Source organism: Ceratotherium simum, chromosome 12 (assembly GCF_057802395.1).
Source record: "Ceratotherium simum simum isolate JZ-2026a chromosome 12, ASM5780239v1, whole genome shotgun sequence".
Lineage (NCBI taxonomy): Eukaryota > Metazoa > Chordata > Mammalia > Perissodactyla > Rhinocerotidae > Ceratotherium > Ceratotherium simum.
In genome coordinates this window covers 9376843-9401512 of record NC_141911.1, presented here as the reverse complement: position 1 = coordinate 9401512, position 24670 = coordinate 9376843, and the positions used below count along the sequence as shown (strand labels likewise).

The window sequence follows — 24670 nt, the reverse complement described above, 5'->3', positions numbered from 1 at the left end:
AAATTTTACTCTTGGTGAAAAAGCAGAAGTTGTATGTAAGGCAGTGGTTCTTAAGAGCAGGCCAGCAGTCTTCTTTAATTAAAAGAATAATTCTGGGTGAAAGATCCTTGCCTCCTGTTCCTACTGAACTCAATAGATGCTATCATACGTTGGTAGACACATTTCTTTCACTTTTTCCAGATTGCCAGATAGGGCCTGGTACTGTCTTCATGGACACTCACTCTCCTTGATTCTCTGAAGTTTTTTTCCTTCTTTAAATGTCTTAAAACAATGAAACCTTTTAGCTCTTCTCTGGCAATTACTGTATTTCTTCAGAAACTACAGCTTTCTTAACAGTTTGAGTCTTAAAGAACGGCAAGAACAAATGATACTAGCAATCCCATCATAGAGAAGCTATCAATTATAATAATCTTCTTACAATAAATCATGGATGTGGCTTGTCAGACAGTGTATTTTTCTCTCCTTTTCTTTCTGATTCAACCGAGAATAAGCAGACAAAATTCCACCAAAATTGAAAGATACAATGTTATATTTCTCCCAAGTAATATAAAAGGAAAGAAAGATAACACAATCTTCCTAATTGAAATAAAAGTCAAACACACCAAGAAAGAAAGTAAGCGGGGGGGATCATTCCTGAGAACAACAAATGCTACTCTTGAATTTGTTGGTTCAAGTAATACAGTAAAACAGAAAAGACTACTCCATTTTACCTCAATTCTTGGAAGCTGGAAAAAGTATATACATTTTCCCCCTGAAATCCATGGACAAGAGCAGGCCCAGGTCCTGCCTATAGCTCTTTAAAGTCACAGACCCATATAAGGTGGCATTTTCATGCCTTCTCAAAGGCTTCCTCACACTGACATAAGCAGGATTAAGAAATAAGGAGATGATCTCGTCAGCATGCGCCGTAAGTGGCGTTGGACCAGCTAGAAACTGGCAGATATTCAATCTCTCACTAACGAGAAAGGGAAAAACGGTCAGTAAGTCTCACTCGCTCTCAATGGTTTTAAGTTGAATACATTTGCTGGGGGAGGAGGAGTGGGGAGGTGCGGAAATGGGGCCTTCCTTCCATCTTAGAAATGGTTTTCAGGTAATGGACAGAAAGATAGAAGCCCTGCTTAATAGCCAGCCCCGTATTCCCCTTTAAACAAGGCTTCATTGTACGTAGAAAGGAGAGATGGAACGAGGCAGAAAATATACAGCAGTTAAGCCTCTCTCAGACGCACCCTACGCTGCTACATTGAAGGCTGTTTCCTCTTAGCCACAGTGACAGGGTGTCATTTAATCAGGATGCCAAGAGATCATTTTCATACCAGGCCAGCAGATGTAATTTTTTTTTTTGATGCATGAATAGTTCATCATTTTGCTACTAGATGCCAAGGTGATCACAGGGTGACTTTATAACGCAAGTTCACTGTTTGGTATTTTGAGTTCTCAAAATGAAAAACAGATTTATCAAATATAAATATCTTTAAAAAGTAACAAAAGTGCTACATATGTGATCAAGGAAAAAAATTCCATTAGTTACTGCTGCTTAAAGTAGATTAAACTTTACAAATATTACCACATCCATTATCAATATGGCTTCCAATTATTAAATAAATTGCCTGTAGCAATACAGCTTTTCACATCTCTACAAGGACAGAGTAAAGAGAACACCAAAGCAGTCACATCCCGTTGTATCTCGAAGACCCACCACATAAGTGGCAAACATCCCCTGCTTTTTACTGCTCCTATTTAGGAAAGTATTTGCATTTGTGATAGTCAGTCAGCATAATCCCACTGTAAAGTCCTCTATCGACCTCTCATATTGAGGGGGCTTCAGTTAATGGATACAAATAACTGGAAGTCCAATCACTCATTTTTGACCTTAGCTCCATCCTTGAAAGACTTTTTTGGTAGCAGGGAAAAGGGCCACAGACAGGAGGCAAAGTGGCTTCCGTGATGACCTCCAGCACTTTTCCAGGCAGGCACGTACCTGTGCCACGTAATGTATAGTGGTTCTGAAAACTAGACTTAACATCCATTAGACATTCAGCTCATCGTTTTTTCCAATGCTCTCAAGCTGGGTTTTTTTTTTATAACTTTTGTTTTTGTCTTTTTTTTGTTTTACTCATGGTCCCAAAGGCAGAAGGCAGTATTTTATCTGCTAAGACACACAGCTTGTGAGAGGAAAGGATGTCTGTGTCAGGCATGTTAACATCAACCAAAATCTGAGATCGAGTTTATCCACTGACATTCTTAGCACAGCACCCAAAGAAGTATAATCTAGCCACAGTGTGACTATTATGAGGCACGGCTTATTGCAGCTGGAAATCAATTATTCCCACATTGAGGTGGGGATGCTAGTGTTCCTTTTACTCTGCAGATATTCCCCAAATGGTGTCTGTCAATCCTGGGCCACACTACCTCAGCTTGCACCCTGTCAGTCTTGGGGAAGGAAAAGGAGTACAGACTAGTGTTACAAGAATCTAAAGGTACCCAAGGTTTTACACGTAGCCTAGTATTTGAGAACTGAGGGCTATCTAAATACCTGGAAGCACTTTCTTGGAATGCTAAGACAGAGCAGCAAGATTTTCTAGCCTCAGGGGCTGGGAGAGGGAAGTTTGGTTGGTTGGTTGGTTATTATTTACTGGGAATTAATACTGAGAGAGTATATGCAAATGCTGAGGGCACCATGCCATCTTCACAGAACAAGACCCTAACAGCTAACTGACATACAAGAAACTGCAAGTTATACTGTAAGAACACATGTTAAGGACCGAGGAAAGTCTGCTAAGGTGCTACGTCTAAACTAAGTTAACTTCTCGTGTTCAACCCTCCCTGATCAGTCGTCATCCAGGGCCTCTGTCTTGATTTCGTTGGCTCCTTGTCGGGCCAATGCCAAGATAGTGTGGTTGACTGCTGCCATTTCCACAGCTAATGAGATGGGGTCTTGGTGGTCACTATGGCTAGTGCTGTCATCCTAGATGTGTAGAAATAAGAAACAAATGTTATTAGTGGATTGGAAAATTCTCTAGCTCACAGAAAGGCATGCTGGGGCAAGGAGAGGCAGAACATTCATGGGAGGAAGAGTGGGGGAGGGGCTCATGAGAGAGTAGAGGTGAAATGTATTTAAGTAGACACTGAATGGATATAGGTCCAGAGACTTCCGGTTGACATTTTTATGATTCAACAAATAAAAAGCACTAAAATATTTTTTCTTGCTGAGAATTTTATTGCTTCTATCAGAAAGATTGCTGATGATGATCATTGAACCTGGATCATTCCAGTTTGCAACAAATATAGCACTAGTCATTGAAGGCCATACTAGTGAGCTATTAAATTCTGGATTGGTACTCCTACAAAGAGATTTTTAGAATCCATGGTAGCTTTCTTTTGAACTGAGAAAACTAAACAAAACTACAGACACCAACATCTTAAGGATAAAAATGCATTTCTGGGGCAGGGGGGAAAAACTCTCAATTACAACAGGACAAAAGTATGACTGCCAGAAATGACTAGGGGATAAAATGTGTGGTGCTCCCCTGCTGTAAGGCAGCTGTGCGAGGGAAGCGGGAGGTGTCTTATTTAGAGGGAGTGTGAAGCTCTCCTTCCACACACAGCTCAATGTGTTACACAATAAAGCTGTGAGGGAAACTGGCATTGCAGGATGTTCATCAGGCACTGAAGATGGTGTTACAAATAAGGGGTAAGTTCTCACCTGTCATATCTTCAGGGGAACTCTGCATCAAAAAGCTTTGGAAAGGGTAAGTCCCTTCGGAAAAAAAGCATGGGATGTGCTGCCCTTAGGGCATCTGGAAAAAAAGATGGAAATGATCCATCTACACTGGTAGATTGAAAAATAACAAGAATGTTTCCAATTAGAAAGACTTACAGAACATTCTCTCAAGTAAATGTGGAGCTATGATTTGGAGTCCTAAAGGGAAAAAGGTAACCCTTGGGAAGTACAGGCATCATTGTTTCATTCTCATTTTCATAGAATTGGTCTTTGGAGTTTAAAAAGGGATAAGTATGGAATTGCATGCACTCTTGCAGTGTCTGCGCTCCAGCTGGTAAACAGAGGCTGTAAAATGGTGGGCAGAAGGAAGAACAGAGTGGACTACATTTAAGAGCTGGCTGAAGGACCCAGAAAAGGTGTTACACCATAGGAAAGAGCCAAGGTTTTCCTGCTGGAGTCTAGGAGAAGAGACCATATATTCTCTTCATATTCCAAATGGAAATGAATTTTAAATCCTATAAAAATTTTAATGCAATTTGTCAACGGATATGTGGGGGGGAAAAGTTCCCACATTCTCAGTTACTGAATTATTCCATTCAGTGGCTACAATTAAATATATTTTTCCCCCCAAGCAATGAAGAATAAGTCAGGGTGAGGTGAGAAGTCATGCATTTATGAGAGGATGTGTGTGTCACTGTGCCAGAGACTCTGGAAGAACCATCTCGGCACGAGGGTTCCCACTGCAATGGGGCCGTAGTGGGTGGGACCTTCCACTGTGTGCTGCATTGGTACATGTTTAGGCATGGATTACAGCTACCCAGTAGCCCCTAGTATTTCTCAAACATTGAGTGTGTGTGTGGTGAATGGTGTAACTTGCTTGTTTGGGTCAGATCCTCCTCTCTTCTTCTACCTTCTCTGCTTCTCTGCCTCCCTCTGAACTTCTTCCCTCCTCCTCCTCCCCATTGCGTACTTGCCAAGTATCCTGTTGTATGACAATAAATCCATGTGGGTGAATAACGATTTCTCACAAATTCAACAGGACAACTGAATCTTACCACATTCCTTTCAAATTACAGGAAAATCTAACCAAACACATGAGCAGAGTGGAGGGACATTAGACTGTCTCCCCTCCCCCACCCCATACAAAACGCACCCACAGAATTGAGTTGTCATACTAACCCACCCACTCTGTAACCAAGAACCTCTGCTCGGCTGCTCACCTGCTCTGAGTAGTCATTTCCGTCGACATCATCACTGTTGGAATGGCCTCCTGGACTCTGTACATCTATCCCATGACTCTCCAGGATTGCTGCTTCTTCGAAAAAAGCAAATAGATCCCTAAATTATCTGTTACATTACCATAATGGCCTAAATACTGAATTAAATTTTGTGTTGAGGAAATCAGAATGTAATTAAATAACCTAAATGGCTCTATGTTTTATTTCTTTTAAATTGAAGATGGATGGAATTCAACTACACATAGGCCAGGGGAGGAAAACGTTTGCCATTCTGGAGTCCCTGCTGCTCTGCGTGCTACATTTGAGTAGTTGACTGTTAGGTGCTTCATAAATACTTACCAACTAATTAAACAGCCCTCCTGTCTTGGGGTTCTATAAAGCATTTGAGAATTGTAATGATGAAGAGGGAGTAAGTTTATAAATGAAATACAATTTTAAAAGCTCAAAACCTACCCCAATCTCATCAATTCACATTTCTTAAATGCTCTTTTTTTTTAAGTCTCTGCCTTTTGCTACGTTCCCTGCCTGTTGAGACTCTTTCATTCCAATTCTATTAATCAGATGTTTCTTAATATCTAAGTCATAGCCCAGTAATAACAAAGAAGCTTGGGGTATCACATTCCCTTTCCCGAGACCTTACAAGTATCTTTACTATGCACCACAGGAGTAATTGGTCAGGGGCCATGTTTAGTTCTAGATTCTAGAACACTAAGAACAATGAGTTTTAGAAATAATAATGCCATTACTATTACAATACAAATAGTGTAAATAATACTAACTGGGTTATTAAAAATATAATGAACAAAAACATAAGGGCAATTCTTGTTAGGTTTAAAAGTTAGGATCATTTAGACATGCAGTTCTAAACTCAAGTCATGGGCCGGCCCTGTGGCTTAGCAGTTAAGTGCGCGCGCTTCGCTGCTAGCGGCCTGGGTTCGGATCCCGGGCACGCACTGCTTCTCCGGCCATGCTGAGGCCGCGTCCCACATACAGCAAGTAGAAGGATGTGCAGCTATGACATACAACTATCTACTGGGGCTTTGGGGGGAAAAAAATAAATAAATAAAATCTTTAAAAAAATAAATAAATAAAAAAAATAATAAACTCAAGTCACTCTTAAAATCAACATAATGTCTGTAACTGCTTCAAAAAAGAGAGCAGCCTCTCTGATACATTACCGATATTGGCTCTCCTCTTGATCTCCTTCCGTCTGTTAGCAAACCAATTATATACTTTCAGAGAGGTAACGCGTTCCAGATCTGACAGTTTTTTGCCTGTGAATGTATCCAATAAAATTTAGATAATCTATATCTGAGACTAGTTTTAAGAGATAATACTTTTCTTTTTTAAAAGTTCTTATGATTGCATTTATTGCCAGAATAGCAGAGACAGGGAGAAATTTTTTTTTTAGCATTACCTAGTACTATGTATGCACTCAAATTATTACTGAATAAACAAATACATAAATAAATACACAAATAGCAATAACATAAAATGCTTCAATTCAGAAAGCCACATAAATATTAAATACAATTTTAAAGAATTTCACAAAGTCAGTCTACTAGGGTTCTAGGTTCACATGATAGTACATGGAGGCTTCATTTAATAGCATCATTCTAGATGAATATGTTATTCTTCATCAAGTTTCCAGACAGCCGAAGTTTACTTACATCTTTAAGGCCTTATATTAACTAGTTTCCTGCTGTCTTAAGACAGGGGATATTGTCCATGTTTTCTTGAAGACTGAAGGTCACTCTGACCATCCATTATTGTAACTATGCTGGAACACATAGCACAATTCAGGTTGCATTTTAGATTTATCGTCATCTTTGCTGTCAAATGTGACTTCTTATGGATAGCACCATGCTTGCCAACAAGGGCCCACCTGTACCGTTCCCTCCTCCCCTGTTCTTTTCTGTTTCAGATTTTAATCCACAGTGGATGGAGAAACCAGAAAACAGGTTAGGGCCTGGATGACATAGGGATAAGGTGTTTTCCAGGAAGAGTCTGAGTTCCTGCACAGCTTTAGGGCTGGGACTTTGGCTTGTGTGAAATAAGGGTATAGATATCGTCAGAGCTGAGTTTGTAGGACCTAGATTGCTAGAAGTCTGGCTTCTAGCTAAGGGAGAATAAATTACAGTTTATTTATTTAAAAACATTGATACTTTTGTATATAGCCATTAAGGTAATCAAATTAACTGGCCAAATGAAGATCAACTGGATCATCTTAAATGAGAATGGTTTTTGGTGACAAAACCCATAAAATGTGGAATAATATTTTAGCACACAGAAGAAAAGACACATGAGTGTTTAAGTGGCTCTGTTGTTGACTTGCATAGGACTTCAGGAATGGAATAACTCTAAATTTTTCCTAGCTAAGCAGAAGTCATCCCAATGTGAGAAGGAGATAGAAGCCAACTCCAAAGAAGAGTTCTTTCTTTAAACAGGAATACAGAATTATACAATTTACAACAATTGTAAAAAAAAAAAAAAAAAACACAACTATCTTAATCTTTTCATTGACAAGCCTTGCTTAAATAATCTAAACTTTAAAATTATTTTGGAATTGATACATTTACGCTATATTTTTGGAAAAAGAAATCCCTATAGTCTTTAAAAAGAACAATTTCAAGGTCTCATATCTTAAGCAGGAACGCTCCCCAGAAACTTTCCCATGTGAACGTTTGATTTGGAGTACCATAATCACATTCCTAAGAAGTAGTGTTTGAACAGATCAGGGCAGTGACTATCCACAGGAGGATAGCGCGGACGGAGCTGAGAGCACCCAATTGGGTGAGTCGGAGGAGATTTAGTGTCCTAAATGATGATCTCCACCACAGAGCTCCACCACAGAGCACAGCGGTGCTTGCTGCCTTACCTGGCTTCTGTATAACTGCATTGCAAGCATTTGCAATTTCTTCTCTCTTTGCTTCATCTGGGTATTGATTCTCATTGAAGTAACTGCAGAGGCAACCGATGAAGACACACAGTTTGTACTTTTTAAAACGTGCTCTCATTAAAACACTAGTACACTGAAAAATATTTTCGTCTTTAGGATGTAACATGAGAATGTCTAGTCCAGGCTGTCCAATGGAATTTTCTATGAGGATGGAAATGGTCTGTTCTGTACTGTCCAATAGCGTAGCCACTACTCACATGTGGCTGCTGAGCACTTTGAAACGAGGCTAATGTGACTGAGGAAGTGAATTTTAATTTGCTTTAATTTTAGCAAACTTAAATTTAAATAGCTATATGCAACTAGCAGCTACTGTATTGGATAGCACAGGCCTAGCCACTGCTATGCTTCATTAAAAGATGTCCTTGATACCCCTGCGCTCCAGGGGAGGAGAATTGGATGTGCCCACCCCTGCCTGGGCCCAGAGACACCCCCCCCAGAGGATCCCACCCAGCTAGGCTCACCCTTTTCTTGGTCCCCCATGCCCATCTGCCCCTGCTAGCTGGACAGTGGTACCCAGGGAGCCAGCGTGGCCAGAGTGCCTGATGGTCAGTGCCAGGGTCGCCTCACCAGGTCCTTACCGAAACCAGAAGAAAAAAAAAGATGTCCTTGATTTAAGTTACTTGTGATATGTATGGCTGGTTGAAATCACAGAGTTCTGTTATTGAGGCACTGGTAACAACAGGACTTTTTTTTGTGTGTCATATTGTTTATAGTAGCAGTAATTGGAAATTACCCAATTGTCCATCAACAGGAGAATAGCAGAACAAATTATGGGACATCTGTATTTATACACAGCTATTTAAAAATGACTAAGAAAAAAATAAGTTAGAGCTCTATCCATTGAACTGGGGGGATGTTTATGACATATTGCTAAGTGAGAAAATCTGCAGAATAACGTGCACGTGAAAATACCATTACAGAATTTGAAAAATTCCTCTCTATGGGTACATAAATTTGCACGGATAAAAACTAGAAGAGAACACATCAGGCTGTAAATATTGATTACTTCATTGTGGGGGAAGAGGATTAGTGGGAGGAGATTCAAACATTTCTTTATTTTTGCCTTTTTCCGTATGTTAAAAAGGCATATATTACTTCTGTACAATAATACTTAAAAGAAACTAGGTTTACTGAACCCATCCTTAGTATTATCAGATCTGGGAGACTATACGTGGAAAGAGAATGCTTACTAGTGCTACTTTTTCTGTCACCTATGAGTTTAAAAAAAGAAAAAGAGAATTTTTGTGCTTTGAACCTGAAAACTTAAGATCAGGAAATATCCCTTGTCAAATTCTAGTACCTCCCCTTTCTTCAGAGGCTTCCCTTCCGCTAGAATGCACCTTTCCCATTCCCTCACCCACCTGTCTGCACTGGTGGAAATGCCATTCTGCTGAGAATAAACACTGCCCCTCTCCCTTCTTGTGAACCCCTAAACTCGACTTCTGACATTCCACCCGTTCCATGGAGAACATCCTTCACTGCAGTCCCGACTCATAGCAGCTGCCATCATGGAACAGCCTTTCCTTTTCGTTTCTTTTTTTTGTTTTTTGTGAGGAAGACTGGCCCTGAGCTAACATCCGTGCCCATCTTCCTCTACTTTATATGGGACATGGCCACAGCATGGCTCCACAAGCAGTGCCTCAGTGCGCGCCCGGGACCGGAACCGGCGAATCCCGGGCCGCGCAGCGGAGCGCGTGCACTTAAATGTTTGCACCACTGGGCTGGCCCAGCCTTTCCTTTTCTAAAATGTAATGGGCCAGCCCTGTGGCTTAGCAGTTGAGTGCGTGTGCTCCGCTGCTGGCGGCTCAGGTTCGGATCCCAGGCGCGCACTGACGCACCGCTTCTCCGGCCATGCTGAGGCCGCGTCCCACATACAGCAACTAGAAGGATGTGCAACTATGACATACAACTATCTACCGGGGCTTTGGGGAAAAATAAATAAAAATTATAAAAAAAAAAAAAACGTAAGTCACAGAACTGTATCATCCCAGTCTTGTCAGCTACTAGCCTCCACAATGGTCTCCTGCTTTATTCTGTGTTTTAAGCATCTCTTCCCGCATGATTTTCTGCTATCGTTTTTAGGGCTCCAGTGTTCATATTGAGGATTTTTCCAAGTCACTGCCCCAATAAATGTGGAATTGGAACAGTTATCTTTACTCCACTTCTGCTATTTACTTGGGCAAAGACACTCTGCATTAGTTCCATGAACCAGCAGCACAGGCATCACCTGGGAGCTTGTCAGAAAGGCAGAATCCTAGACCCCACCTCAGACTAAATCAGAATCTGAATTTTAACAAGATCTCCAGGTGATTCAAATGCACATTAACGTTTGAGAAGCACTGGATTAGCTCAGTCATTCATTTAAAACTCAACAACCAAGACAACAAAAGCAATATTATGTGCTAGCACTGTGGGTAAAGAATTCGATAGTTTCTGACTTCAAGGAGTTTATAATCTACTGGGGAAAGAGACATATAAATCAATATACTTGTGGTAAAATTCCATAGGATGTCTGAGCAGAGTACTGTGGAAGCACAGATAAAGGTGTGCTCAGTATTGTTTGCAGGAGCCTGGAAAGACTTGGCAGAGGAAGTGCCATCTGAATTAGGTCTTGAAGATGGGCAGGAGTTTGCAAGGCAGAGAAGAGGAGGAACAGCATTTCATGCAAGGGGAACTGTGTGCAAAGGCAGAAGGTAGAGAAAAGCCTTGAGGATTCTGGGCATAGAGAAGGGTTCAGTGTGGTTAGAATATGGGCTTCACAAGAAGAAATGAGATAATAGCCTGGAAAAGTAGGATGGGGTCAGCTTGTGATGAGCTTTGTCTGTTCTATGAGTAGTAAAGACTTCATCCTGAAATAGAGGTTTTCAAGCCAAACAGAGATACATTCCCCTCTGTGTTTTAGAAAGATAATACATCAAGACTCAACGCTCAGAATTCTACATCCGTGATCTCAAATTCTGCAATTCCCTAATCAACTTTCTGCTTACCTACTCCTCCTCTTCTAAATAATTTATTCTTTACCTTCTCTATAATCTTGAATCCTTTTAAAACCCTCCCTGCTAACTTAAAAGAAATCTGTTTATCTATTAGTCTTCTCTGGCCTCACTTCTCATTTCTTAGCCTCAACTCCATGGCAAGCCAAATCAACACCATGCCTTAGGAGAAACTTGGATTATTTAGCTTTTCTGTCCTTCCACAATACCTGTACAGCCAATCTCCTACCCTGCAGAGAAAGTACCCTCCACTTGTTTTCTTCCATCCTTTTCTCATGGTTTCAAGTGCTCCTGGACAAAGTCATGAGATAGGGCCAATTGGTTTCTTTATAAGTCTCAGCTGTTCAACCTTAGCTGGGCCCCTCATTTCTGAGCGGAATTCTTTTAGTTCTTTCTAACCAACTGTCTTTAATACTCCATCTTTCATGCTTCACTCACCTGAAACCTTTTCACTCTGAAGTCCCAAGCCCTCAAACCCACCACGTCATTCTTTTTGCAGATGACCTTGCCTCCTCTTTTACCAAGATGGAGGTTATTTAATATGAGTTTGCTTAATGTTTTTAGCTTCTCAACTTCTAAACTTCTCTAAGTCATTGCTCATTGATTTCTTCATCCCATGGCAAAGGAAGATGCATTCTCCTCCCCTTGAAGGTTTACTTTTCCACTTGTGTCTTTGATCTCATCTCCCCCTTCTTTCATTTTCTAAACTGTCTCATTTCTTTTTTGCATATCCCATCTTTTCGCTGTATCCATGCAATTATTCTATGTCACTGATTTTATAGGCACATTTCTTCATTATTATAATCTCTAAAATCAGGCTACATCTTATAATTGGTGGTCTGAAAATTAACTGACAGTGTTTCTTCCCCCCCCTCACTGGTACATAAAATAACGGTGTGTCTTACAATCAAGGCCTTCTTAGATCTGATGGAATATGGTAGTTGCTAAGACTTACAGGTCCTATTTCAGCAACAGCTCTATGGCCACTACACCTCATGGTACTTCTTCCAAATTACTGCAAGCCTGTTACTGATACTCTACCCTGTGTAATGTCTGATTAATATTCCTAATGCACATCTCTAGTCATGCTACTATTCTGTTCAAAAATTTTTCAAGATTTACTATAGAGGTGTTCAGAGGTTTCCCCCAAACTACCTTTGCATCTTTATCTGCTGCTACTCCCATATATGCATGCTACAGTCTAGGAAAATGGAATAATTCTGTAAACTCACTACATCTCTGTGCCTTTCTCCTGCCAGTATATCTGCTTTTGGCCTTCTCCCCAACCCAAACCTTGTCTGTCTTTCAGGATATAGCTCACATGTTACCTCCTGGTCAGCCAAAGGTAAATATTTTCCTCCCTCCATGAACCCTACAGCACTTCATCTGTTCCTCTCTTACACCTTTTTCATTTTGTATTATAGTTGTCACTGCATACTCCTACTACAATGAAAGCAACCTGAGGTCAAGGTGCAAGTCTGATTCATCCTTATACGCACTCCTGATTGATGATAGTGTTGACAAGAAAATAATGATGGACAAAGTCACCACCAACCCATTGTAGAGACTTCCAAAAGAAATGGGTATCACTGTAAATGAACTGTTGGCAATCAGGGGTATAGAGTTACTGCAACAGGGTCTCGAAGGATACATACTAAACTGTTACAAATGATGATTATCTCTTGGAAGCAAGAATGCTGGGGTGGGTGGAAGACAAGGAAATACTGGTGATAATTAAGATTGATTTTCAGAGGTGACATCACCAACATGGCAATATAGGTTGTTCCTGACTTCGCTCCCTCTCACAAGAGGAACAACCAACAACTATTCAAGAAGACGACACCACTGAGAGAATCCTAGAACATGGAAGTGAGACTGAACCACCTGCCTGCACCTTAGAGATCAAGACAGATTGCATTAGAGGATAAGAGAAGAGGCTACACATTGACTGCATTGCCCATTCCCCCAGGCCAGTGCAGCACCACACAGAGATCTCCCCTGAGCCTCTGGTTCCTCCAGTAGGAAAAGAGAACCAAGAGGGGACAACTAGCCTACCCGCCCCCAGCACTGTGGGTCACTTTGTGACCTACTCTGATCTTGCACCACAGGGAATGCAGGGGAATCTGCGGGGCTCAATACACCGAGAATCTGACTTTGACGGAGAAGGGTGGAGGGGCTTGTAACAACCAGCACAGGGATCTCAGCAGACCGAGTTCATACCTGCAGTGCTCAAGTAGTAATCCCAACCAGCAGCTTTGCTCATCTGCAGAACCAAGTCAGGGGCGCACTCTGACCAGGGAACTTGGTGGGGTACAGATCTGTCAGATTCAGATCCTCAAATGAGGAGTTTTGCCAGCCTTAGAGACTGGTTTGCCCAGATCCAGGTAAGATGCTGAGTCACAGCCCCACTAGCTGTGGAGTGTACCTTCCAAAGCCCCATCTGAGCAGAAGGGCTGGTGACAACTCCACTGTGTGGCCCAGTGGTGCTTGAGCCAAGAGGTGGGTGGGCAGAGCTGATCAGCACCAGAGCAAAGCCAGTATCAGAAGAAAGCCAGTACTAGGCATGGAAGCTTCCTGTGCTATGCACAGGCAGGGATGGAAAAAGTCATTTCAAGCAAATCGTAACCAAAAAAAAAAAAAAAAAAGCAGGAGTAGCTGTACTTATATCAGACAAAATAGACTTTAAACTAAAAATGGTAAAAAGGGACAAAGAAGGTCATTACATAATGATAAAAGGGTTAATCCATCAAGAAGAAAAAACAATTGTAAATGTTTATACTCCCAACATCTGAGCACCTAAAGCACCTAAATATATAAAGCAAAAACTAACAGAGCTAAAAGAAAGAAACAGTAATACAGTAGTAGTTGGGGACTTTAATATCCCACTCTCAACAATGGATAGATCATCCACAGAGAGAATCAATAAGGAAACAGCAGATTTGAACAACACTATAGACCAAATGGACCTAACAGACATATACAGACTATTCTATCCAACAATAGCAGAATACACATTCTTCTCAAGTGCTCATGAAACATTTTCTAGGATAGACCATATGTCAGGCCACAAAACAAGTCTTAGCAAATTCAAGAAGACTGAAAAGATACCAAATATCTTCTCTGACCGCAACAGCATGGAACTAGAAATCAATAACAAGAGGAAAATTCATGAACACATGGAAATTAAACAACACTCTCTTGAACAACCAATGGATCAAAGAAGAAATTAAAGGGGAAATAAAAAAGCTTCTTGAGACAAATGAAAATGGAAATGCAACACACCAAAACTTATGGGATGCAGCAAAAGTAGTTCTAAGAGGGAAGGTCATAGCAATAAAGACCTACATTAAGAAGGAAGAAAGATCCCAAATAAACAACCTAACTCTCCACCTTAAGGAACTAAAAAAGATGAACAAACCAAGCCCCAAGTTGGCATAAGAAAGGAAATAAAAAGATTAGAGCAGAAATAGAGAACAGAAAAAAAGAAGAGAAAAGATTAACCAAACTAAGAGTTGATTCTTTGAGAAGATAAACCAAATTAACAAATCCTTAGCTAGACTAACCAAGGAAAAAAGAACGAGGACCCAAATCAACAAAATTTTGAATGAAAAAGTAGACATTACAATGGGTACTACATAAATACAAAGGATCATAAAAGGCTACTATGAACAACTATACACCAACAAACTAGACAACCTAGAAGAAATGAAAAAATTCTTAGAAACATATAACTTACCAAGACTGAATCAAAAAGAAATAGAAAACCTGAATAGACCAAATACTAGTAAGGAGATTGAATCAGTAATCAAATACTTCCCATCAAAGAAAAGCCCAGGACCAGATGGCTTCACTGATGAATCTTACCAAACATTTAAAGAAGAATCAACACCAATCCTTCTCAGACTCTTCCAAAAAATCAAATAAGAGGGAACACTCCCAAACTCTTTACAAGGCCAGCATTATCCTGATGCCAAAACCAAAAAAGGAAACTACTAGAAAAGAAAACTACAGGCCAATATCCCTGATGAATATAGATGTAAAAAGTCTCAAGAAAATACTAGTAAATCAAATTCAGCAGTACATCAAAAGAATTATTCACCATGATCAAGTGGAATTTACCCCTGGGATGCAAGGATGGTTCAACATATGCAAATCAATCAATGTGATACATCATATTAATAGAATGGAAGAAAAAACTTATATGATCATCTCAATAGATGCAGAAAAAGCATTTGACAAATATTTAACATCCACTCATGATAAAAACTCTTTAACACATTAGGCATGGAAGGAACATATCTCAAAATAATAAAGGCCATATATGACAAGCCCACAGCTAACATCACACTCGATGGTGAAAGGCTGAAAGCTTTTCCTCTAAGATCAGGAGCAAGACAAGCATGCCCACTCTCACCACTCATATTCAACATAATACTGGAAGTCCTAGCTAGAGCAATCAGGCAAGAGAAAGAAATGAAAGGTATCAGAATTGGAAAGGAAGAAGTAAAATTGTCTCTATTTGCAGATGACATGATTTTACACACAGAAAATCCTAAAGACTCAGCCAAAAAAACTATTAGATCTAATCAATGAATTCAGTAAAGCTGCAGGATACAAAATTAACATACGGAAACCAGTAGTGTTTCTATACAACAACAATGAATTTTCTGAAAAAGAAACAAAGAAATTGATCCCATTTACAATAGTATCAAAAACAATACAATATTTAGGAATAAATTTAACCAAGGAGGTGAAAGATCTCTACACTGAAAACTACAAGACACTGATGAAAAGAAATTGAAGGAGACAGAAATAAATGGAAAGCTATTCCATGTTCAGGGATTGGAAGAATTAACATTGTTAAACTGTCAATCCTACCAAGTCAACTACACATTCAATGCGACCCCTACCAAGATTCCAATGACATTGTTTTTACAGAAGTAGAAAAAACACTCCTAAAATTTATATGGAACCACAAAAGACTCCAAATAGCCAAAGAAATACTGAGAAAGAAGAACAAGGCAGGAGGCATCACATTCCCTGATTTCAAGCTGTACTATAAAGCTATAGTAATCAAAACAATATGGTACTGGCATAAAAACAGATAAATAGACTAATGAAAGAGAATTGAAAGCCTAGAAATAAATCCAAGCGTATACCGTCAACTAATATTTGATAAGAGAGCCACGAATACTCAATGGAGAAAAGACAGTCTCTTCAATAAATGCTGCTGGGATAAGTGGATATTCACATGAAAAGAATGAAACTGGACATCTATCTTACACCACTCACAAAAATTAGCTCAAAATGGATTAAAGACTTAACTGTAAGACCTAAAATCATGCAACTCCTAGAAGAAAACATAGGAATAAAGCTCCTTGATATGAGTCTTGGTAATGATTTTTTGGATATGACACCTAAAACACAAGCAACAAAATCAAAAATAAACAAGTAGGACTACGTCAAACTAAAAAGCTTCTGTACAGCAAAAGAACTATCAACAAAGTGAAAAGACAATCTATGGAAGGGCAAAAAATATTTGCAAACCATGTATCTGATAAGGGGTTCACATCGAAAATATATCAAGAACTTATACAACTCAATAGCAAAAAAACAAATAACCCAGGGGCCAGCCCGGTGGCGCAAGCGGTTAAGCGCACATGCTCCGCTGCAGCAGCCCGGGGTTCGCCAGTTCGGATCCCAGGTGCGCACCGACGCACTGCTTCGCAGGCCATGCTGTGGCGGCATCCCATATAAAGTGGAGGAAGATGGGCACGGATGTTAGCCCAGGGCCAGTCTTCCTCAGCAAAAAAAAAAAAAAAAAAAGAGGAGGATTGGCAGATGTTAGCACAGGGCTGATCTTCCTCACAAACAAAACAAAACAAAACAAAAAACAAATAACCCAATTAGAAATGGGCAAAGGGGCCAGCCTGGTGATGTAGTAGTTAAGTTTGTGCACTCTGTGCTTCAGCAGCCCAGAGTTCGCAGGTTTGGATCCCGGATGCGGACCTACACAACACTTATCAAGCCATGCTGTGGCAGGTGTCCCACATATAAAGTAGAGGAAGATGGGCACGGATATTAGCCCAGGGCCAATCTTCCTCAGCAAAAAGAGGAGGATTGACAACAGATGTTAGCTCAGGGCTAATCTTCCTCACCAAAAAAAAAAAAAAAAAAAAGGGCAAAGGACCTGAATAGACATTTTCCCCAAAAGATATACGAAAGGCCAATAGGTACACGAAAAGATGCTCAACATCATTAGTCATTAGGGAAATGCAAATCAAAAAACCACAACGAGATATCACTTCACGCTTGTTAGAATGGCCATCATCAAAAAGACAAGAGATAACAAATGCTGGTGTGGATATGGAAAAAAGAAACCCTTGTGTACTATTGGTGGGACTGTAAATTGGTAGAGCCACTATAGAAAACAGTATGGAGAATCCTCAAAAAATTAAACATAGACCTACCAGGTCTATTTGATACAGCAATACTTCTGAGAATATATCCAAAGGAAACAAAAACACTAACTCGAAAAGATATCTACACCCCCTTGTTCATAGCAGCATTATTTATAATAGCCAAGACATGGAAACAACCTAAGTGGCCATCGATGGATGAATGGATAAAGAAGCTGTGGTATATATATACAACAGAATATTATTCGGCCATAAAAAAACAAGGAAATTCTACCCCTTGCGACAACATGGATGGACCCTGAAGGCATTATGCTAAGTGAAATATGTCAGACAGAGAAGGACAAATACCGTATGATCTCACTTATATGTGGAATCTAAACAAAAAAAACCCCAAACTCATAGAAAAAGAGATCAGACGTGGTTACCAAAGACAGAGGATGTGGGGAGGGGGAACTGGAGGAAGGTAATCAAAAGGTACAAATTTGTAGTTATAAGATAAATAAGTACTAGTATATAATGTACAACATGATGACTACAGTTAACATTGCTGTATGATATACAGGAAGGTTGTTAAGAGAGTAAATCCTAAGAATTCTCATCAGAAGGAGAAAATGTTTTTTTGTTTTTGCTTTTTTCTTTTTTTATAATTTTATTTATTTATTTACTTTTCCCCCAAAGCCCCAGTAGATAGTTGTATGTCACAGCTGCATGTCCTTCTAGTTGCTGTATGTGGGACGCGGCCTCAGCATGGCCAGAGAAGCAGTGCGTCAGTGAGCGCCTGGGATCCGAACCCCGGCTGCCAGCAGCGGAGCGTGCGCACTTAACCGCTAAGCCACGGGGCCGGCCCTTAAAACTTTTTTTTTGTGAGGAGATCAGCCCTATGCTAACATCTGCCAATCCTCCTCTTTTTTTTTTTTTTTTTTTTTGCTGAGGAAGACTGGCCCTGGGCTAACATCCGTGCCCATCTTCCTCCACAAATGGGATGCCGCCACAGCATGGCTTAACAAGCAGTGCGTCGGTGCGCACCCGGGATCCGAACCGGCGAACCTCGGGCCACCACAGCAGAGCGCGGGCACTTAACCACTTGCGCCACCGGGCTGGCCCCGCTTTCTTTTCTTTTTATGGTATCTATACGAGATGATGGATGTTAGGTGCACCTATTGCAATAATCATTTCACAATATATGTAAATCAAACCATAATGCTGTATGCCTTAAACTTACACAGCGATGTACATCAATTATTTCTCAATAAAACTGGAAAACATTGATTTTCACATTCTGCTTTATATACTTCTCTGCTGAATTTCTGAAACAAACATATGCTATTTTTATAAATGTCTTTTTAATAAAATAACTTTGTAAAAACAATGAAACAATTAATTAAGAACTAGTTTAATAATAATACAATTACATAAACAATTTATATTTGGAAAGTGTATTTGGATCAGCTAGAAAATATTAGGATTGTGATTGCTGTTCTAGTGACTAACAGAATACAGCCATAATATTTGGGGGAGCTAAATTAGAATTTGCGGTTATTTATAGCATATATGACAATGAGTTAAAAAGAATCATTTTTTATCTGTATTTTTAGGATCTAAATACGTAAAATAGGGCCGGCCCCGTGGCTTAGTGGTTAAATGCGCGCACTCTGCTGCTGGCAGCCCGGGTTCGGATCCCGGCGCACACTGACGCACCGCTTCTCCGGCCATGCTGAGGCCATGTCCCACATACAGCAACTAGAAGGATGTGCAACTATGAAATACAACTATCTACTGGGGCTTTGGGGGGAAAATAAATAAATAAATAAAATCTTTAAAAATAAATAAATAAATAAATATGTAAAATGAAGATTAGAGTAAAAATAAATCAGTAACTTCTTCCAAATCAAAGCCTTAAGAATATAAAAATTTATTCACTATAGTTTTAAATATCTAAGCCTGGCAATTAATTCTTTCTTTTCTGTTAAGGACTTATTATTTTTATAATTAAAAAATGTAGGCCTATTTAAGGCAATGAAGAAGTGAAACTCTCGCTGTTTGCAGACGACATGATTTTATATATAGAAAACCCTAAAGAATCCATTGGAAAACTATTAGAAATATCAACAACTACAGCAAAGTTGTAGGGTACTAAAGCAACTTACAATTATTAGATATAGTATATCTATACTCTAATAACGAACTAACAGAAAGAGAACTCAAGAATACAATCCCATTTACAATCACAACAAAATGAATAAAATATGTAGGAATAAATTTAACCAAGGAGGTGCAAGACCTATACACTGAAAACTATAAGATATTATTGAAAGAAATCGATGATGACATAAAGAAATGGAAAGATATTCCATGCACATGGATTGGGAGAATAAATATAGTTAAAATGTCCATACTACCTAAAGCAATCTATAGATTCAATGCAATCCTAATCAGAATCCCAATGACATTCTTCACAGAAATAGAACAAAGAATCCTAAAATTCATATGGGGCAACAAAAGACCCCAAATAGCTAAAGCAATCCTGAGAAAAAAGAACAAAGCTAGAGGCTTCACAATCCCTAACTTCAAAATATACTACAAAGCTATAGTAATCAAAACAGCATGGTACTGGTACAAAAACAGACACACAGATCAATGGAACATAATTGAAAGCCCAGAAATAAAACCACACATCTACAGACAGCTAATCTTTGCCAAACGAGCAAAGAACATACAATGGAGAAAGGAAAGTCTCTTCAATAAATGGTGCTGGGAAAACTGGACAGCCACATGCAAAAGAATGAAAGTAGACCGTCATCTTTCACCATACACAAAAATTGACTCAAAATGGATCAAAGACTTGAAGGTAAGACCTGAACCATAAAACTCCTAGAAGAAAATATAGGCAGTACATTCTTTGACATTGGTCTTAGAAGGATCTTTTCGAATACCATGTCTACTCAGACAAAGGAAACAAAAGAAAAACAAGTGGGACTTCATCAGACTAAGAGCTTCTGCAAGGAAAACGAAACCCGGAACAAAACAAAAAGACAACCCACCAACTGGGAGAAAATATTTGCAAATCATACATCCAACAAGAAGTTAATCTCCAAAATACATAAAGAACTCACACACGGAACAAGAAAAAAACAAACAACCTGATCAAAAAATGGGCAGAAGATATGAACAGACATTTTTCCAAAGAAGATATACAGATGGCCAACAGGCACATGACAAAATGTTCAACATCACTAATCATCAGGGAAATGCGAAACAAAACTACACTAAGATATCACCTTACACCTGTGAGAATAGCTATAATCACCAAGACAAAAAACAACAAATGTTGGAGAGGATGTGGAGAAAAGGGAACCCTCATACACTGCTGGTGGGAATGCAAACTGGAGCAGCCACTATGGAAAACAGTATGGAGATTCCTCAAAAAATTAAAAATAGAAATACCATATGACCCAGTTTTCCCACTACTGGGTATTTATCCAAAGAACTGGAAATCAAATCAACAATTCAAAGAGGCTTATGCACCCCTATGTTCATTGCAGCATTATTCACTATAGTCAAGAAGTGGAAGCAACCCAGTGCCCACTGACTGATGACTGGATAAAGATGATGTGGTATACATGTATACAATGGAATACTACTCAGCCATAAAAATGACAAAATCGTCCCATTCGCAACAACATGGATAGACCTTGAGGGTATTATGTTAAGCAAAATAAGTCAGACAGAGAAAGACAAACACCGTATGATTTCACTCATATGTGGAAGATAAACTAACACACAGACAAAGAGAACAGTTTAGTGGTTACCAGAGGGGAAGGGGGTTGGGAGGTGGGCACAAGGGGTTAAGAGGCACATATATATGGTGATTGACAAATAATAACGTACAACTGAAATTTCACAGTGTTATAAACTATATGACCTCAATTAAAAAATAGACAAAAAAATGTAGGCCTATTTAAAATATTAATTTTCATTAAAATGTGCTACTACAGCTGGAGGTATGTACACTGAAAGTGAGCACCACTTTCACCTATTTCTCTTTCTGTAATGTTTCAATGTTTAAAAATATTAATTCAAGATAAATAGTATATCTAAACTGATAAAATGATATATTTTAAGATACCCCTGGTAAATATTTAAGTTTAAAATGTAATAATTAAAAATTTTAATTTCAATACTCTTAAAGCTTTCTTTGTAGGGGGAACAGACCCACAATGTTGATGTAAAGTAAAAGAGTTTTTAGGAAAGACAAAGGTAGGCCTGGAAATAAAATATTCAAAAAATATGCAGTACATGAGTATGAATGAGGCACTATACTTAAGGAGTAGATGTAAGTTCAAAATATAGGCCTTGATCTTAAGAACATATGGTTCAGTTGAGGAGGAAGACAAGAAAAAGTTAAATAAAAGGAGTCAAAACAACAGTCAAAAAAGTAACATAATTGTGATAAACCAGAATACATCTAGCTGCTAATTAAGTACATAAATGATATGCTAAATAGATTCAGAGTAAAAAGATATCTCTATGGACTAGGCTGATATGGGAAAGCTCATTGAATTTGGCAGGCTTCTGAGAGATGCACAGATTTCAGGCACTGGAGAACAAAGGGCAATGTTAACAGTAAAGACAAAGATACAAAGGCAGAAAAACCTAAGATGTGCTTGGAAAAGAGAAGGCAATGAGTAATGCAATCTGATTAGACTATAGGGGTTATATACAGGATGCTCATATATCTTGGTTTGCCTGAGGGAGTGTTGTTATCTTGAATTATTAACAAATCCCCTTTCACTCCCCCAAAGAATTGCACTTTAGACAGAAAATTATATAGTCATCCTGGGACCACATCACATTATAGTCATGTGTTGCTTAATGACAGGAATAGGTTTGGAGTAATGCGTTGTTTGGCAATTTCCTTTTTGTGCAAATCATAGAGTGTACTTACACAAACCTAGATGGTATAGCCTACTACACATGTAGGCTATATGGTACTAATCTTATGGGACCACTGTCATATATGTGGTCCACTGTCGACCAAAAGGTCGTTATGTGGCACATGACTGTATTGACTTATCTGAATTTAATATCAACTAAAATCCCCTAAGTCTTTTTCACATGCGCTCTGTGAAAGAGGACATGGTAATTGCTCAGAAAAAAGGAAACATCAAAGAAGACAATATCTAGGGGCTGGCCCCGTGGCGTAGCGGTTAAGTACGCATGCTCTGCTGCTGGTGGCCTGGGTTTGGATCCTGGGCGTGCACCAACGCACTCCTTGCCAGGCCATGCTGCGGCGGCGTCCCATGTAAAGTGGAGGAAGATGGGCGCAGATGTTAGCCCAGGGCCAGTCTTCCTCAGCAAAAAGAGGAGGATTAGCATGGATGTTAGCTCAGGGCTGATCTTCCTCACCAAAAAAAAAAAAAAAGAAAAAGTATCTATAGTTTCTATCTAGTTACTCACTAGAGAAGTTATCTAAGCCCAAGGAATCTGCTTCGCAAGTAACAGACATTCAATAAGTAAATGTTTCATCAACAGATGGTTGAATCGGGGCCAGCCCCGTGGCTTAGCGGTTAAGTGCGCGAACTCCACTGCTGGCGGCCCGGGTTCGGATCCCGGGCGCGCACTGACGCACTGCTTCTCCAGCCATGCTGAGGCCGTGTCCCACATACAGCAACTAGAAGGATGTGCAACTATGACATACAACTATCTACTGGGGCTTTGGGGGAAAAATAAATAAATAAATAAAATTAAAAAAAAAATAGATGGTTGAATAAATGAATACATGAAGGAATAAATGAATGAAAGAAGGAAACAAAGGTGAAAACATAGAAAATAGTGGTTTCAGTTAAGTCTTTTAGTGAAACCAAGAATATCTCTTTCAGAAGAAAGCCAGTTGGGACCTCATCCTACTATACACTATATTGTCTAGGTACATTCTGGGGTTTTAGACTAAGATATAGCTAAATACAGTTACATTAGTATAGTGTTTATTTTTGAACTATATATAACCAATGGACTATTAATGAAGTTGGGCAATAGGTCTAATGACTTTGATTTTGGACATAATTAAGTAAGTATTCATTTAATCACCCAAAAATGTTGACTCCGTCCTAGTTTATACCAGGCAATTGGCTAAATGGTGGCAAAGATGAACCAGACAAAGCTTCCCAGTACACCAGGGGATATATATATGTAACAAAACACATTATAAAATACTGTAAAATGGACTATATTAGTGATATGAATATAATATATGAGAGCAGAGAGAAATCAACATTTATGCAGGGTCTTGAAAAAAGAGCAGGGACAGTGGATAAAGTGAAATAATATGAGGCAGAGGAAGCAACATGTACAAAGAAAGGGAGTCATGAAAGAGCTTAAAATGTTCTGAGATTGGGAAGGGAGTTCAGTGTGGCTGGAATATACTGTACATGAGATGGGGTAGCTAGGGATCAAACTGAAGAAAAACACTGGGTCCAGATTTTAAAAGATATGATAGAGTTTGCAGTTAACTTTTTAGGCAACTGAGAGTGACGGTTTTTAGGCAGGGGTCTTATATGATCAAACGTATTTTTGTAGGGCAATATCTCTGGTGATACTAGAGGCAGAAGCCAGTTAGGCAGCTGTGGCAATAGCTGAAGCGAAGGTCTGAAGTAGGCTGAGGCATGGAAATAGAGAGGAAAGGTGAGATTCAAGAGACATTTCAGAATGGTAATAAAAATGCAACACAGCCTAATTTCCCAGGTTTAGGCACCCACCGCCCCAACAAAGAAGATAGCCTTAGGGACAGTACACACTAGTTATTCTTCACCTTCAAGCATTTCAACCTTTAGGTTATGTCGAAAGAATAGATATTTCTACTGTTATCAGGTGGATAAGTTGTAGGAGAACTTGGCTCTAAGACTGTAAAAGGGACCTGTTTCTAAACTGGAATTCTGGAGTTCAAAACATACCTCTCTCCCATATAAGAATGTTTATAGCTCTAGACACTTTCTGTGACAAAAAAGGAAAGAAATGTAAACAGAAATCTACAGGTAGTAATAAAAAAGTGATAAAATAAATCCTAAGGGCATACACTTTTATAGACAAAGGACATTGTCAGTTGAGTGATCAATGAATATCTTTACAGGGAGAAATCAAATGATCATTTTGCCAGACAATGACAGTAAAAAATTAAAATGAGAAGTGGCAAAATAATTTACATGAGATAAGAAACCATAAGCTAGTAACAAATGGAAATGTCTTTGAAGCACTTTCATTTCAATAACACCAAAGTCTATAAAAATTACAGCCAGAAAATTTCTCCTTTTGTGTCTTGGTGAGCATATAGAAAACATAGGGAC

The 24670-nt window shown here is 39.2% G+C and overlaps 1 protein-coding gene across 9 annotated transcripts in view; it reads right to left on the bottom strand.

The window, feature by feature from the left end:
• Nucleotides 1–511: 511 nt before the first annotated feature.
• HMBOX1 (homeobox containing 1) overlaps nucleotides 512–24670 on the bottom strand; it is a 184621-nt gene continuing 160462 nt past the window's right edge. Inside the window, exons 8-12 of one of the 9 annotated variants that reach the window (XM_014789900.2) lie at nucleotides 7838–7920; nucleotides 6138–6233; nucleotides 4942–5033; nucleotides 4632–4703; nucleotides 512–2965 (exon numbers count right to left, since the gene is read on the bottom strand). In XM_014789900.2, coding sequence (XP_014645386.1) covers nucleotides 2828–2965; nucleotides 4632–4703; nucleotides 4942–5033; nucleotides 6138–6233; nucleotides 7838–7920 — 481 coding nt within the window. In that variant the 3' untranslated portion in view covers nucleotides 512–2827. Of the gene's footprint in view, nucleotides 2966–4598; nucleotides 4704–4941; nucleotides 5037–6137; nucleotides 6234–7837; nucleotides 7921–24670 lie in introns of all 9 variants that reach the window. The other 8 variants (XM_014789901.2, XM_014789899.2, XM_087437385.1 and 5 more) reach the window with 8 other exon arrangements.